At 41.3% G+C, this 18,749-nt stretch overlaps 1 protein-coding gene across 1 annotated transcript in view; it reads right to left on the reverse strand.

The window, feature by feature from the left end:
- Window positions 1-4,299: 4,299 nt before the first annotated feature.
- The window catches only part of kcng4a (potassium voltage-gated channel, subfamily G, member 4a), a 31,345-nt gene continuing 16,895 nt past the window's right edge, over window positions 4,300-18,749 (reverse strand). Inside the window, exon 4 of the mRNA XM_034141204.1 lies at window positions 4,300-6,046. Within this exon, the coding sequence (XP_033997095.1) occupies window positions 5,162-6,046 (885 nt within the window). The 3' untranslated portion in view covers window positions 4,300-5,161. The remainder of the gene's footprint in view (window positions 6,047-18,749) is intronic.

Raw genomic sequence — 18,749 nt, forward strand, 5'->3', positions numbered from 1 at the left:
GTGAGAATACCATTAAACTGTTTCTTACCATATTTGTTATGAGGCTTGCGAGGATTTTCTTTAACATCAAAGGGCTAGCAGGGAGGCAGATGACATACATGTCAGTTGATCCATCTGGTGTGTCTGCCGAGTCTTCATCATCCCCTTATACCATCAAAACACATAGCACTTTTCCACCCTATCCATCAGAACCTCCCTCCTTACAGCAGCAAGACACACACATTTGCAAGTTAAGTTTATTTGTTCAGCCTTCTTAATCACAGTCAAAGTCTCGAAGGACTTCCCAACGCCTACATTATGGGAACAATGAATGCATGCGGTGACCCCTTCAACCTTAAGACTCTCATTGAGCAAGTAAAACACCCACTAAATACTCAGTCTGCAGCATGAGTAGGCGTGCGTGAGAGAGCATTGTCTGTGTGTTTATGTGTATATGAGAGAGAGAGAATTGCCAGATCTCTCATTAAAAGCTGTTGTCTGTTTACATGTGATAACATTTTACAGTAGGCAAAACGCAATGGTGGGGTCCTATTGTTTCAGCCGAGCAGTCACGTCAATACCGTTAAAAAGTCGATTTGATAAAGAAGAGAATGAAGAAAGATGAAACAAAGAAAGCAAAACAAAAATAACTGTACAGAAGCAAAGATAAAGAATCAAGTATTGTGCTGACTCCATAGGTAAAGGGGCCATATTCTGGTCATGCATTGAAAACGGGCAAATGCAGATTTCTTTGGCACAAACAAAGTATAAGATGAGCATGCAGACACGATGCAAAGAGAGGACTGAAAGAGAGACCAGACAGGAGATCCATCCCAATGAGATCCTAAGAAACAACCTCTGCTTTACCTGCCTGCAAGATGCTGAAAGTCAGTGCGAAGTAAAATAATGTATATGTTTGGGAAAGCTCAATTTACTATATATATGAGCTCGTAAATCTTTACTTAAAGTGGACCTATCATGCTATATTTGAATAATATAGTGTAGGACCATACCTATCAGCGACGTGCAGTCAGTGGAGGCAGGGGAGGCAGAGCCTCACCTGTCATACTCCAATGTAACGGAAAAACAACTAAAGAAAAACGAAATAGTAATAATAATAAAATGTCTCCAATGATCTGTGTTGTAAGTGTGATTTCTGTATGATTCTAATCGCTTTTTATAGTCAAAATCAGCAAATTTGCCGAACTCCGCTACGGGAGCGATGACAAGTGAGGCAGGCACGTGCTCTGCCTCTCGTAAGCCCACAGTAACTTGCTGGAGCGCGGGCACTAATTTAGCGCGGGCACTTATTTTGTGAGCTCGCTCAAGCCAGTTACCGTGGGGTGAGGTGAGGCACAGATGAGCTCTGCCTCACCTCAGAATGCGTCACCCCACAGAAACTGGCTGGAAAGCGGGCCCTAAGCGCATGCCTGTTCCCATCTCACTGTAGGTCACCAATGTAATGTATGTAGATCCCTTTATTACATTTATCCTCGCCATCCATAGTCTCTAAATAACTTATTTCACGTATATATGATATTTAGGCTCGCTGGTCTCAACGGCAATGAAAAAGCACCAGGGGAGGCAGCCATAACCTCTGCCGCACTGAAGGGGGCGCACGTGAGCCCACAGGTTATTGTTGCTACTGTAATTCTATGCAGAGACGGTAGACGTAACAACAAACTAGACTTTTGAAACTACAGGAAGATAAGGAGGACTTTTACAAAAAAGTAATAGAGATTGTTGTCCAGAAGGATAGCATGGACTTCATCTTCAAGTCAAGGTAAGACCACATTTGTAATGAAAATGGGATCTTACTAAGAAAGAACAATCCAATATTTAGATTTTGGGTATCCTTTTGTTGAACGGTCTGTTTAAAATGAATCGAAGCATCAGACTAAAAAAGCTTTTGAAAATAACCGAATATTTCGATTAAGGTCAAAATATAATATTTGTAAATCTGACTCAGTGAGTCAGTGCCTCACCAGCCATGAACCTCACCGCACGTCACTGATACCTATATAAGGCATATTTATACTTTTTTTTTTTCAAAATACCAAACAGATCATGCACCATCTACAGGCCTGGCATATGTACTACAGCGTCTCCAGCGCTTTCGAACGGCAATGGCCGTGGCTGTCTCCTCCTGATTGGTGGAGTTGGCCCAATAGCCGTAACGCCACCGTCCTGACGTCAGGACAGTGTTCAAATCTGGATCAGTTTTTATCAGATCCGTTGCAGCCCCTTTTTTAGAGATTTGGGTATGGAGGAAAATAGAGAGGGTTGTGTTTTCTGACACTTGGTCATACATATCATACACATATTCATGTATAAAAGACGTACAAAAGTGCATTTTGCATGATAGGTCCCCTTTAAACAATATGGAATTATCCTAGTATCATTTAAAAGTGCATGTAAATGTTCCGGCTTTTCTGGTCTTTGGCTGTTTTGGTAATTTGGGAAACAATCACATAATTTTAGCTAATTACATCCAGTGATTTTGTTTAATGGCCTCGTCACTGATATCACTTTATTAGTTTCTAAAGAGCAACAATGGACTGAACACGTGCCTTAAAAACTCAATTTATTTCCAGTAGCTGCAGTTCGAGAATAGTCAATTAACACAATTAATGTGAGTCATTTATCCAGCCTATAATAAGAGGTTTGTGGGGAAACGCTTAAAAAATGAAAGAGGTGTTATCCACCCTTGGATTTATATTGTAGCATGATGAGTATTTTATCGCAGTGTTAAAGTGTTACATTGAGAAAAAAGGGTTATGACTTAAATGGCATTGTGATTCAGGTAGTCTGATTTTTTTCTTACTGATTTTGCCTCTAAGTTATGGCCTCACTCTTTTGGTCAAAAGGTCTGACCCTGACCTGATACTGGTAAAAGCACAACTCGTTGTTTATACATTTCTATTTGTGTACAACTAAAAAAATACAATCATATTGGATCCTTTCTGAGCTATAAAAGTACTTTTTAACGTTTAACAGACAGGCAAGCTGAGTCCCACTGCTTTCAGTCTTACTAAGCTAAGCTAGTTGGGTCCTACATTTTGCCATAATTTGACAAAAGCAAATGTCCTTGAACAAGTTTTTATAATGATATTATTTGTGCTACTTCCAAGAATGACAATAAAGGGGTGCTTTGTTCACTTCCTTGAAATGACTTGTGACAGACCTTTTTTATTCCTGTGGATTTTCATCAATAAACCCACTGAGGCAATTATACCATCGTAACACTAAAAACACATTTACTACCTGATGTGCATCGTTATTGTTTATGTGAGGATGCATTATCCCTATAACCGATTTTAAAGTTATGATCCATATAAGTTATGATCAGTACTGTGAAATATCATACATTTGCTGTTGCTCATGATATTGATGTCTCTTAAACTATTTGATATACAGATGGATAAGAGCCTTAGACTGTGTAATCAATCACATCTCATCATACAAAGTTGTATAGCCCCAGGCAGATTGGTAGTGCTGTATGCGACTGGGTTGGTATGCCATATATTTTCACAGGAGCTCCAATTACAAATTCCTATTACCATAAATCTTACTAGACCTACAGCCGGTGGGATGCCAAATGGGAGTGAGATGCCACAATACGCCAAAATCAAATCCTAAACAACTGGATGAAGTTTAGTTGCCGCTGGGGTTTTTAATCCCAACTTTAATCTAGATTACATCCACATCTGGCATGTCCCTGCATGCTTCCACATCATTATTGGACCCCAAGCAGCTGACCACTTTTCTCAGAAAAGGGAGAATGATCCGACCAGTTGGGAAGGAAACTGAGAGGATGAGACAACCTGTTTATCCCAGGATTCCATAACTAAGATTTGTAGCCAGAGTGGTGTAACAAGGAAGTGATGTAAGAAGCGGATTGTCAGAGAATGTTTGTTTACAGAGTATTTTGCCATGTGGTAAATACTTGTGTATGCTGCTCTTGCTCTTTTGCACTTTTTGCATATCATGTATTTTGTTTTTGCTATGTTTGTAAAATGTAATTTTCTTAAATGTTTTATGTAAACAAACACAAAGCTAAATATGGCACTGTTACGCTTAACACATTTGACTGTTTTAAGTGTTCATTACTGTGCATTGTCCCTGCCAAATAAACGATTAAATAAATAAATAAATATTTATCTGTCGGTTTGGCTGGCACAGCTGTTTCTCTTTCTTCTTCTCTCAGAAAGATTCAGCGATAGGACTCTGACTGAGCATCCCGAGCTAGCCAAGGAGATTATACTTTCATACTCAGAACCAACCAAAAAACTGCAGCCCAGAAAATTGATTTCTCTCAGATTACTAGGAGAGCTTTTATTTGGAGCAATGCAAAGTACAAGTCATGGTAGTTAGCGTTCATTCTCTCTCTCACTCATACTCTTTCTCCCCACCACAAACACTTCTTCTTTCTCTTCACGCTTTCACTTCCTCATCTGATTAAAAAAACAAACAAGTCGGATCATACTTCTATAATATTTGCACACAGTTATCCTGGAAGTCAAGGAAGAATAGGGAGAAACCGTCCAAGTCCAAGCATCCAAACATACAGTACATAAGAAAGATAGTGATGGATATCATATATCATATATATGGGCCAAACTATATGTTTGCTTATATTTCTTCTCAGAACATGAATTTTAAGCTTATCAAAAAAAAAACTTAGGAGGAGCACTTCTTTGAATTCATGACAGTAAAGTAGAGTATTCAGTATGAGACACTTTTCCAGGGCATACTGTAGGCAACTTATTTTAAATAATTGAATGAGAATGAAACTAAGGAGTTGCAGTTGGGTTTCTAAGTATTTTCACAGTGGAAGGAAAAGCAACTTTGGATTGAATATTGCATGTTCATGGAAGCAGCGGGTTACTAATATTGCTGCAGAGGCTTCCTGGTCAAACAAACTGGACCGTCCAAGTTAAAGGGTTTTAAGTCTATCAGTTTCCGTGCAGTCTACAATGTGCACATTTGAGCTCCTTACCAGCAGATCAAAGAGCAAAAGAAAGGCTGTCTGTTTAATCTCCCTTAACCAATACAATGTATATCTTCTTATCTATCCTTTGGAGCAAACGTCATTTGCAGTTCTTTTTGTGTGCAACACAGAGATTAGTGGGCTGGTATCTTCTTGGAAGTTTAGGATTGAGTCAGTTTGTGTGAGTTCTGTTCAGAAAGCTGCTGCTGGCAGGCTGTGGTTGTTATTTCCTGCAGCGTCACCACCTTTCCCTAACAGAGTGAGGGCCTCCAGTGAGTGCACGCTCTCCTTGTCTAGATGTAACCCCAGCCCAGGTGGAGCAGGGTTCTCCTTCCATTCACCCCCTCCTGCCTCCTGCAGTTCCCCTGAGGCAGCAGCAGCAGCAGCCGCAGCGGCCGCGCACTCCTCTTTGAACAACCGGTCGTGCTCCATCTTCAGCTCTTGGTAGGAGCGGGAGAACATGTGGAAGATGGAGGTAGCAGGAAAGGCCATAATGAGGATCCCACTGAGGATGCTGCTCAGCGCTACAACCTGTCCTGGAATGGACCTGGGGACCATGTCGCCGTAGCCCACTGTCGTCATAGAGATGATGGCCCACCAGTAGGAGGCAGGGATGCTGCTGAAGTCATGGGTGCCCGTGAGTTCGCTCTCAGCAAAGTGGACCAGCGGGGAGAAGAGGGTGACGCCCACGCAGAGAAAAAGCAAGAGGAGGCCAAACTCACGGGTGCTGCGCCTGACCGTCAGCCCCAGCGTCTGCAGGCCGAGGGAGTGACGAGCCAGCCGCATCACGTAGAGAATCCTCAGCGCCCGCAGGATTCTCAACACAAGGCCCAGCTTGTCCAAGTAACCCTTACCTCCTCCAGGCCTCTCGTGGTCCAGGTTGGGGTCCTCCTCCGTCACCACCAGGGAGACGTAGTAGGGAAGGATGGCCATGGCGTCGATGATGTTGAGCGGCCCGCGGAGGAAGTCCAGCTTGCTGGGGGCCTGGATGAAGCGCAGGCAGAACTCCAGGGAGAACCAGGCCACACACACCGTCTCTATGATGAACATGTTGTAGCACTTAGATGAACACTCACCCTGAGGTAGAGAGAGTGAGGAGAAAGAGGGAAAGCGAGAGACAGAGAGATTGAGGATGAGAGATGGAGTTTGGCAGGGGGCAAGACAGATCGGGTGAGATGGAGAGAAGACAAAAATCCTGAGGTCAGATAATCACCCTTTGTAATCATTCATAAATCATGAGTTACAGACACTCAGTTGGATGAAGCTACTGCAGCAGCACAGACAGATAATGCACTGACACTATAAATCAATTATTTCATTAGGGCAGGTTTCAAAGACTAATGTGACACTTTGTGGGAACCGTGACAGAAAGCAATCAGGTTTGCATGCCCTCCAACTACAATATCGAGGAAAAGCAACGCAACATTTGTGTCAAGATACAAAAGAGATTTAGAAGCTGAAAAGTTTGCTGTAAACATAATTCTTTTTTTGACAAATTAGGCCTTTATTTCACCTCACATTTCACATCTTGCTGCAATCACTGAATGTATTATTGAGTATTTTTCATACTTAAGAAAAAAGATTGCATTTCTATAAAGCAGTAACTATTACTGGAGACTAGCACTGAAGCAAATACAAAGTGCTTTAATAGATATGTTCACACATAATTACACCCAAGAAATAGTTTGTTTAACTCAGTGGGGAAAAATCCTTCAGAAAACAAAATGTATTCCAAAACTTGTTGAATAATATAATTCTTCTTTTGTGTGTATTGTTGTCAATATTTAATTGGGTTGCCATTAAAGGAACACCCAGGCTTAGAAAGGAATTGACAACATGTTTACAGAATTTAACTTAATCTCTTAAGGCCTGGTTGTGCTTGAAATAAACTAGTTTGCCATTCGACAACTCAAATAGCTTATAGCTGTTTCAAAAAGCAATACTGAAAGGATGGTCTAAAACTTTTATCATAGAGAAGGAGGTCTGAGGTTCCATTTCCTCCAAATGTAACAACATTTTATTCCCACTTGTATAATAATAACACATATAAGCTTTTATAATATGATGCCGCGACATGAGAGTGCACTAAGGAAAAATAATTTCAATCGTTGGGGTTGTAGGGTAACATTGTGGTTTGGTAGAAAATGAATTTTCTTGTTATGTTAAAAATGATAATTACTTGGCTAAGGCTGATGACTAGTTGCAGACATGGTTAACAGAACCCAGCGCTGACTGATGATTAATAGAAGGTCAGTGCAAAAACTAAGATCAGTTGTGTCCAGATACTAGTGTCAGGTCGGCCCCCGTCCACTTTCATCTTCCCCTCTTTTGATTCTGATATAGAGGGGTCATAATTGTCAGATCTGCTGGGGGTCTTTATCACTTAGAGCAGGGGTGTCAAACTCAATTTCATCGCGGGCCACATCAGCATTATGGTTGCACTCAAAGGGCCGGTTGTAACTTTAAGACTATATAAAAATACATATATAAATATATTATATATATAAAATAATGTATTATATTACATTATTGCCTCTGCATTGGATTATTATCGGATAGGGTAATAACTTAATAATTAACTACGTCTGAAAGCAGAAGTCGAGGGAAAATAATTGCAAATGAGATGCATTTTGGGACATGTAGTTTATGGACAACGTGCTTCTGTAAAGCGGCATGTAACCATATAATAAACGTATTATATTCTTTGCAAGCTCATAAAATGAAGTCGCAGGCCGGTTTTGGCCCGCGGGCCTTGAGTTTGACACCCCTGACTTAGAGGTATTTCATTATTGCTTAAACAACTGATGCTGTCATTTTTCTTGGTTAGAACCTCATTTCAGTCAACACCCCTCAGTACATTTTTCTCAGTCGTATCAAGAATGTTTTTACATATGATTCATCTAAAAATGAATATGAGACCAGATGCCTTGATGTATCATTAAGATGAACATTATTCAAGTTTGATTCAGGGCTTCTTCTTTCATTATCTAGCTTCTCCCCACTTCCTCATCGTTCACTCTTCCTTTATCTCTAAGCCACCGCCACTCATCTATTTTCCGTTCTTATCTATTCTCTCCTCCACCACTTCTTTTTCACTTCCTGCCTCTGTCTCCACCTTCTCATCACTCATTCTGTTTCCTCCTTCATCACCCTCCCTGAACTCCTTCCCTCTCATCCTTCATTTTCTGCTGGGCCCTCACTCTGCTCTCTTTCTACTTTAATTCCTTCATTCAGCCAGCGTTCCTCTAATACCCCTTTCACACCAACGGTGTTTCAGGGCCGGTTCGGTGCTGGTGCTTGAAAAGCACCGGGTTTTCCTGTTCACACCGCAGCGGAGCAGCGTCATAGCTCCGGAATCCGGTTCGTTTCGAGCACCAAAAAGTTGTCCGTCTAGAAGCAAGAACCGCATACGTCACGCTTACGTCGGAGGGGGGCGAGATTAACCTGAGCTAACACTTAAGGCGAGTACGGCAAATAAAAGTTGTAACAAGCAGTAGTGCTGAGCAAAGTGACTAGAACGCAACCACACACTTGTTAAAAAAAACACACTTTATAAAGTCAGGCAACACTAACCAGGCTTCGTGTGATTCTGTTTATTTGTACCTTACTTTGACCATCCGTTCGCTGTTATTGATCATTGTGGAGAGCAGGCAGACGTTTTGTTTGTTATTATAGCAGCTATCGGATGGAATCAATACATGGGCTGCACAGGTTGTCATGTCCGACTATCACAAGTAGAATCATAATGAAAAATACGTCGGTAAAAAGTGCCTGTAGAAAACTGCTTAGCAAGTAGTCAGTTTAGCTTCGGTTGCTATGCTAACATCACCCATGTTATACCAGAGAAACTTTCATAACAGCGTTGTGATGCCAAACAGCGTCAATTCAGACTGACACCAAACAGCGTCAATTCAGACTGACACACATTCACTTAAGGGGAACTGGGGATATGTATCAGCTGCTTGTGTGACAGTCAGACAGTGAATACTTTAGAGCCGTGTGAGCTAACCCGGAGCTAACGGGAGAATACACTCGTGGAAGAGCAGCCGGCCAGCACTGCAGCGGTCGGTAAATGCCGCTGAAACACATTAATAAACAATGAACCACGGCACTCTGGAGAAAAGTATAAGGTTGGAGAAGTCGTTATTTAATTTAATCTGGCTTCGTATGATTAAAAGCAACGCAGTCCCCGGCCCGTTGTTATTGTGAGGTGAGCTCCGGCGTTGGGGAGAAACTCAGCGACGTAAACTGTGACGTCATGACGCAGCAGCGGCAGCACCAGTCGGGCTCTGAGCGGTGTGAAAAGAGCCGGCGCTAAACCGAAGAACCGGTTCTGAACCAGAAAAGCTCTAGCACGGAGCTTGAACCGGAGTTGCGTTGGTGTGAAAGGGGCATAAGTGAAACACATCCCCCTCCATTGTCCCTCTATGCATGATGCATCCTTCACACACGTGTCCTATTCCTCACGCTCTCATCTATCACCCGTGTCCTCTCTGACTTCCTCACTGACTCTCCTCCCAGTGTGACTCTTAGCCTTCACTTCATTCCTACGGATTGATGTGTATCTGCGTTATTTATAGGGTTGCAGAGTATATGCTCTCCTTTTATTAAGTTAGATTTGACATTTACTGTAGACTTTAGAAGATTAAGTACATTTTCTTTTTTAAAGCTCCCATGTCATGCTTTTCCGGTTATTACCCGTCCCCTTGTGTGTTATGAAGGTTTTTATGCATGTAAACGGTGTGCAGAGTCAAAACCCTCAAAGTACACCCTGTAGCGAGTAAAACTCTAACACAGAAAATACCTCCCCAAAACGCCTCGTTGGAGATACGTCACTGCCCATTTGAGTCTTCCATTTAGTTCCGGGTACCGCCTGATGTCATGCGGTACCCGGAACAAAATGGACCAATCCCGAAGAGCTATGGCCACACCAGCAGCGGCGTGTTCCTCCTCCAGAGGTTCGAAGAACCGGCATTTCACAGACGAAAGCTTCCAAAACATTGCCCAGTTTGAGGCCGGATATGCACAGCTTGTTTGGACCATTTGGAGCAGGGGAAGATCTGGGTATACAACCTGTAAGTTTGCATTGTTATTTGTGTATTTATCAAACAAGACTGTTTAAATGTGTAAACTGTGTTGGACTGCTAAGCCATTGACACAGTGCTAACTGTGCTAACTAAGTTGCTAGAGTTTCCATATATCAACTCTAATATCAGCAGATGGCCTTGCATACATGTATCTCATAGCAGGAGAATGTCTGCATTCACACACAAAATACCTATTGACAGTATACTGCGGGTGATTTGCCGGTCAGTCGCGAAACGTAATTACATTATAGCTGGCGTAGCGATCTAACACACGGAGCACTAGTTTTGGTCAGAAAAACATTTTTGTGATGCTACGTTGCTAGCGTTTAAATATATCAACTACAATGTCAGCAGATGGCCTTACATGTTTGTCATGGCAGGAGAATGTCTGCAGTCACACACACGGAATACTCATACAGTATACTCCGGTTTACCGTACATTGTGACCGTACATATACTGCATGTAGCTAACGAGGCTAGCTGTATGCTAGCGCAAAACAATGTATTCATGCAAGTTACATTGTATGGTAGCAGAATACCCGTATACGATTGCAATTATAAACACGTTATTGCTAGCCTAATATGAACCACTAGCTTTTGTTCATAGTAGTTTTATTACACTGCATTATAGTTGCCTTTCCTCCAAGCTAACGTTCATATCGTGTTAGCTACCAAGGTAAACAAAGCTAGGTTAGCATATTAGCAGGCAAGCTGTTCATTACACAACTACTACTAACGAATCTAAAACAACTAAGTTTCTCTAATATTTTGTGATTTGCATTTGATTTCGTCCAGCCAGATCCTGGCGGACAATCCATGACGGGGAAGGGATTCTACTACTACTGAGGGTGCTAAAAGGCACCGCACCGCACCGGCTGTGCGCAGGCAAGAGGAGGAGGAATGGATGATATACCGTGTATATATGTATATTTATGTTCATTTTGTACATTTCTAAAAATAAAGTTTAATGGAAATACTTAGTAGGCCTATCCTTTCTTCCCTGAATTCATATATAGCAAACCATGATTTGATTTCTCATCAAACAGTAGTAGTTTATAACGGGTAAAAATAACTTACTCTTTGTTATGAGAGTAGCTCGTAGGCCACAACGGAAAGACAAGGAGACATACACGAGTTTACAAAACCACGGCACATTTATTGTGGTAAATGCAGAGACAGGTGATTGAGAGGATCGCAGAGTTAGTCTTCCTGCAGCCGCTTTGGAGAGAGACTGGGGCCGTAGTGTCCGGAGGTGTCCGTGATCGTGCTGATTAGCCGCTTCAGCTCCACCCCATCGTAAGACAAAGGCCCTGGGGCCGTCACACTCTTCTATAACAACAGTTAAAAATATATATGTATATAAAATATACCGCTGTACCGACGCCATGATAAGACTGATGTTACGCTGAGAGCAGCCGGGAAAAGCACTGACATGGGTGCAGCCTCTCTGGTGGTTGACTAATCAGAACGAGTGGCCGAGCTGACCAATCGGAGCACACTAGGCTCACAGGGAGGGGGGGGCAAGAGCTCCAACGAGTCGTTTAGTGGAGAAAGTGAATACTGCTGAATACACATGCTTGACAGAGATGCTGTATGCGAAACCAATGTGAGTTTGGAAAATTGCACAGTATAAATCTATTTTAGTATACCTCAACAATGTAATTATGATCAGTGGAAATGGCCATGACATGGGCCCTTTAAATAAATTGCTTTTTTCCACTGTGTGCGAGTTTAAGGTGATGCCGGTCGTAGTGATAATAGCAGAAGTACTGGGATGTATATACTCTGCATCCATATTTACAGTATTAAAACTGCACTGGTCATGGCAGCATCTTTTATAGCCCATTATAGACTCTGCCAAAATCATTACTGCTATTAAAGAAGCCTGGTTGGTTCGTTTACTTTCACACCACAAACAAACCCAAACAGAGTCCGCTTGAAAGCAAAACCGACCTTTTGGGGCACCCTCGTTTCTTTTGTGTGGTCCGCAATAGAGTTTTATTTTAAGTGAGGCAAACAGGTCAGGGGAAAAAGCACCGTTAATTCTGTTTTGCAATCCACCAACTCTTGAAGAAAATATCTCGCTCTAGAGATGCTAAAAGCTCCACTCAGTCAACAGTGGGTTATTAACTTTGTAAGATTGCCGGTTCTGAGGGTTCAGAGGTTTTTTCAGAACTTTTGTGCTACAGTACAAAACATTGACCTTCTCCATCTTGAAACAGTTTTTATGAAAGCATGAAGATTTATATGATTTTTAGTTAAATATTCAAACCCAAGGCCCCTGGTTCTATATGGCTGCAACAATCCATCTCCCGGATATATTCTAGAGTTATGTGCATCATTTTTTTCACATTTTCTAAATATTCTGCCTTGCATACAGTATGCAACACTTTGGATCTTCATTAGTATTTCAATTTGGAATATACTCTGCTAAACAGCAAGTCTTTGTATTGACTGGAACACAACACAAAAGCTAATGTACATTATCATGTTTTGAATGTGGCTACCATTTCGCATAATAATATTCCAAGTGCCTTTTTATGACCAAACAAAAAAGCTTTCTGGTAATATTAAAAGGTCAATTAAAGTGCACAAGTGTTGTATTTGCCCCTGAAGTATGCGGTGAGAGCTAAATGTTGAACACAAGCAAACAAAGCAGATTTTTCTCAGTGCTTCATTACATTTTTTTCATCCTTCTAATTGGGTTAGGGTTAGGGTAAGAGAAAGGTAAATTCAAATAATAAGGTGTGGTTTGTGCTGCTACACAAAGGGTTTCATGAATCAGCACCAATTCATTTTCTAATCCATCATTACAACAAACTCTTGTAAATGAACACTTGTAAATGGCTAACATTCTAAAAGTTAATGATAAAGAACTATATTTGAAAAAAATATTTCTTGTGTAATAATATTCCTTGCCTGTATGGCAAGGAATACTACAAACTAGTCTCACTCTTGCACATCTGACATTATACAGTATTGAAGTTGTTAAGATTCGGCAGTCTTGAAGCAACATTAGCATTCCTTTGGAGTCATGTTTCTGACCACCTGACATATGAAGGTAAATCCACTCACGTTCAGGTTCTTAAACTCTTTTAATCCTCCCATCCACTGACTCCTGAGGGAAATAACAGGCTGCTAAGTGCTCCACTATTTCCACCATCTACTTTATCCGTCTGCCACTTGATGCAGTGAAGGTTACAAACAGTGATTTTATCAGCTTTTTAAACTAATAACAGCGGCTGGCAGCACCTCAAAACAAGGTTTAAAACAGCCGAACATAATCTATAAATGGCTATAAATAAATTGGAGGCTAATGGCAGAGTCAAAAGATAATTCTCTCAAGGGACATGGCAAATGAAAAATAGGGATTTATACAGTATATTATATACAAAAAAGATTGGTTAGTACAGCTTTAAAACAAACACACTATAAGACAAATCAAGTTCTAAAGATTCTACATTCAGTTTGACATGATAATAAAAGAGGAATTTTATGAATTCATCACTCACTCCTTGTTTGTAATGCGTATTCAACTTAAATTATTGAATTTGGCTCCAGGACAGCAGTGCAGCAGCCCACAAAGTAAAACCTGGGATCCACATTTTCTCCAAATAACCTGAAATAGAGACTGGGGAAGGGTTCTCAAGCAGATGATCTTTACAAAAGGACAAAGCAATAGTTAAAGGATCTCTCCCTTAGAATTACCACTAAAATAAATCTCTGACTCAAAATGACACACTGCTATCACGCCGTAATCTTTCCTTTTTTCCTCTGATGTCCAGTCCTGCTGAGTATTCTGGTTCATCCTGTATCAATCTTTCAGATAGTTCCTCCCTCACATGTTCTGTCTCTCACGTGCGCTATCTAATTTATTACCTTCCTCCCTGCTCTTTCTCTGACATTAGCCCCATCAGGGCATTGCGACACTGTCCTTCTCCTCTGCTTGATAGGCCATTTCTTTTAGCTTTCTACTTCTGTCTCTCACTCTTTCAAACACACACAGATTCACACAACACTTCCCACAATACCCACCATCTCCATGACCTTATCTCCTCTGTACGACTCCCTCTGGAACCAAAGTCAGCGAAGCTCATTTAAACTGTTCACCCAAGCAGCTGTCTCACATGGTGTTTCACATTACCGGCCGTGCATTAACACCTCTCAATGTCAAATGAGGACAAAAGACAAGGAGCGTACAGAGCTTTCTAGGGACATATGAAGTGACCACATGCCAAAAAACGACTCCTGCAGAATCCCACAAAAAGGGAGGTGGTCAATCTACCATTAACCTGCCTGTAAATCAACGAAACCTCAAGGCAGAATAATTAAACAGGCTGACAAACTATTTAAAAAATGTGACCAAGCAAGACCATAAAGGGCAACTGATACACACACACAGAAAGATGTACCTCCAGTTTGCATTTTACAGTATTGCAGCAGACACTGAAGAATCCCCATATTGACAAGCTAATGTTGGCTCTAACTCTGCAGTGTAATTGGATGGTTTTTTGCAGTCACCTCCGTGATTAACCATCTGGCATTATTTGCATGATTAGGATCATTTTCAGGGTGTTACATTGATGTTTGCGTTAATGGCTGGGCAGATGGTCAGAGCGATGGAATTAGTGCCTCAAAGTATACTTGCCTTTCACACACAAACACACACAAACTGACACAAAACCCGCCATCTTGTTTTTCTGAAACTAGAAGTCACAGGAGAGGATGAAACGCAGGCAAAAATACAGACAACACAAAGACTAGACTACATTGTAAATGTCCATTTTCAAACAAAAGGTAACCACTTCCTTCATATTAATTGACTATTTTACTCTGAAGGGGACTATTATTTACAAAATGGGAATATAGCCTAAGACCTAAAAATAGTGATGGAGAAACCAAACTCATTCGGAAAATATTTGTTGAGGTAATGAATCAAGTGTGACTTAGGATCATTTTCCCATAGATTTCTATACAATTGGATTACAATAACATCTATTGAAACATAAACAAAAACATGACTTTACTGATGTAGCAGTTCATAATTCAGTACTGACAAAGAAATAAATACACAGCTTTTTTCGGTGTCTTTAAAACTATTATTATCCGAGCATACTTGCATCTTGCGTTTTTGCCAGAACTAATTGAGTTTAACATTGTTGTTGACAGCCTCCCATCCACCCTGTGAGAGTGACCCATTACTAACAGCTGCTTGATGCTTCCACAGCAGGGTCACTGTGTTCCAGGGGTTTGAAGTGTAAATGTGTCTCTTTATTGTTAGACAAGATAAGGCTTCTAAAGCTCTGAATTATGAATGTGTTTTCTTTCTACTCCTGGATCAGATAAAGCTCTTCTTCTCACTGTCTGGTAATTAGGCCGACTCTCAGTACAGTATATGCAGCTATGTGGATGTGTGCTTCTCTAACCCCTACATGACTATAAACCCCAGTATATGCAAAATGTTGTTATCGTACTTAGAAAAATGCTCCCTGGGGTTTTGTTCTAACTTTTAATTTCAGTCCCTCGCTCCGTCTCAGCATGTTTCTAACTCAACAGCTGTCTCTCATCTCTCTCCCAATCAGGTAAAGAAAAAGCCCCCCATGATGATCCTACCGCATGAAAGGGTTTGGGTAGAAAAGGGAACAAAAGATTCAGCCCATCAATAAGCTTTACCTTGCAGTAGACCTTCAATATACTTTCCACAACTACGGTCCGATGCTCAATGCTGCTGCACTGACCTTGCACTCACTTTTAAGCTTCTAGGAAAAAGAGGAGAGGGAGGAGTGAAGGGGCGGCTGGCAGTGACAGAGACAAAGGAACCCGGAGAAAGACTCAGGGGTTGTGGATGAACGCCACCTGGCCTTCGCTGAAATACTGTACATCAAGCAGTGTGTTCACTAGTCATGGATTATTAAAGGGGTCGTATCATTTGACACTTCCATCCATCATTAAGACAGTCTCCTGTAACCTGATGGATGCATGTATGCACGATTGCTCAGTGCATGTTGAAAGAGTACATACTTCAGTCACAATATGACCATTTGTATCAATTACTCATTCTATGTTATCCTGAATTTGGGAAGAAAACTATGTTTGTCTTTCATGCCTCCACACTACGAACAATGCCAAAACACAAAACAAATCTTGATGAATTTAAGTAAACGAGAATAGGGAATGGGAATTATGTAAGACTTCATGAACAGCAAGTTGACCATCATTGGAGGATACCAGCAAATTACCTGTTAGACTAGCGACAAACTTTTCCACTTTAAACTATTTAAACATTGTCGGTAGGCACTGTCATGTCGCTGGCTTTTACAGCCACTCCTATAAACAACGAGGAAAACAAATAAAGGACCATGGGATTACATTTAATTATTTTATGCTAACATGGAAACGAGGTACAGTAGGCGTAGCAAACATCAGCAATAGACGCTGAATGTGTTGGATGGCAAACATCTGCTGACTGTTTACTCCAGGTGCAGAGATTTGCTTATTTACATTTACACAAACCACGGTAGTGAAAGTATTTAAAACATTAAATATTGTAGTATATATGAATATAGTGGTAGACTTATTATGAATGATAAGCTGACTTTTTGTCAGCATTCAGTTCAGTTAGCCATGTTACCTCTGTCTGGATGACTCTAAATATTATCGTATACTATACAATTATAAACCTTTAGATTTGAAGGTCCTGTATCAAACCGTTTGTTAACTTGACATGGGCAATTTGAAATTGCTGTCAGGTGTAGACACAAGAAAGGCGACAAAATCAATAACAGTACTTTACATTGTTATCTTAATTCATAAGTACAGATGTCATTAATTACATTACATTACATGTCACTTGTTAGACGCTTTTATCCAAAGAGACTTACATACTCAATACTGTGGGCAATCCCCACAGGAGCAATTTTGGGTGAAGTGTCTTGCCCAGGGACACAACGACATGCTGACTGCAGTGGGGTTTGAACATGTGACCCGAACACCAACGCACAATCCACTGCACCACACGCCTCCCTTTAATAACTTTATTTATTTTTTAAATAATGCACCTGTGTTTCTGCCCGGAGCTTCTCTTGGTAAGGGCATTTATATTTTGCGCACTTTTTTCAAAACAGCTGACAGATGACCAGGGAAAACTGATAGATATTGAAGGCTGATGCCTATGATATAGTAAACACTATCCTCCAAAGATGGCCGTGACAACCCAGAATTCATAGTGGTTTCCATTCACTATCGTGAAAAACAACAGCAAAACTATATCAAAACATGAAACTCTCACACAACGTGCAGTATCATCGAAGACTCAATTATACAGTTGTGTGTTCACTACTTAATAAACACATACATTTTCGCTAAAACCAGAGAAGTAGGGTGCCTTAGTAGGTTGTGTTTCAAGTTTTATTAAAATTCCTGTTTTTGGTACGTATTGAGCAAAAGCCTCTATAATTAAGACTTGGATTTTCTATTAAAACACATGTAAAAACAAAAACATTTACAATGGATCATTTTGGTGCATTCCTGCTTAAAGTATTTATTTAAGAGCTCAGTTGCAGCCATTCAATAACTTGATATGTACTGTGTCATGATTAAAGACATGTCCAGTGACTCCACTGACACTGTACACTGAGCAGAGTGTGGAGTAGTTTCCTTTCCATATGAGGCTGCTGTGCAGGCTGCTGAGTTTCCTATCACTGACAATGACCAACAGCCTGTTCACGCGCAAACACACTAATGGAGAAAAATGACTGAGGAATGGCGGGGAGGATAGATAGATAGAAAAGAGGACAATAGATGGTAGGTGGCTGAGCGGTGTAGAAGGATAGGGATTACAAGATCAGCTGCAGAAGAAAAGATTAGCTGACATCTGAAGAATAGGGTTCCCTTCACACTCCATGAGTCTCTATTCTGCCTCTGTCAGGAGGTTACACACACATACACACACACATATACACAAACTACCCACAAACACGTACACAATGCACTAATCGAGGACTCTGCGTTTCTTCTACAAAATGCATCAAAGCAGTCCAGCATTGTTAAAGTTTCTCATCCAATATTCCTGAGTGTTTTAGTGTCTCATCAAATTCAAGATGTTATACAGTAGGTGCTTGAGACACACACACACACGCACACACACACACACACACACACACACACACACACACACACACACACACACACACACACACACACACACACACACACACACACACACACACACACACATACAGTACACACGTACACACACACAAACACAGATCTGGCGCTGGCTCTTCAAGCTGCACATACTGTGGGAATGCTGTGGTACGGTACAGAGGGTGCGCTGTGTCGGGGTGGAGCTGCAGTGTGTTTGAATTTTTCCAGGCAGGATAGGATTGAGATGCCCTGCAGGGATCAGAGAGGGCTACTCAGCAGGGGAGGGGGGGCACCTGCTGCTCAGTATATAATCTTGGGGGTTTAAAGCTGCCGCTGCTTTGGCGTGTGTGTTTTCCTCCTCTCAGTACTTCTCTCTGTGGTGTTTTTTGGTTTCCCTGTCTGTGTAATTCCTCACCTGCCCAATAGGTGTCCTCACTGTGCTAACCGTCCAGCACACCTGTGTTAATCAGCCCTGATCTGTTGCTGCCTCCACAGCTGCTCCCAATCACTCATTAGTGCCCACAGAGAGCTACAGGCCCATTCCAAAT

Source organism: Trematomus bernacchii, unplaced genomic scaffold (assembly GCF_902827165.1).
Source record: "Trematomus bernacchii unplaced genomic scaffold, fTreBer1.1, whole genome shotgun sequence".
In the NCBI taxonomy this organism is placed as follows: Eukaryota; Metazoa; Chordata; class Actinopteri; order Perciformes; family Nototheniidae; genus Trematomus; species Trematomus bernacchii.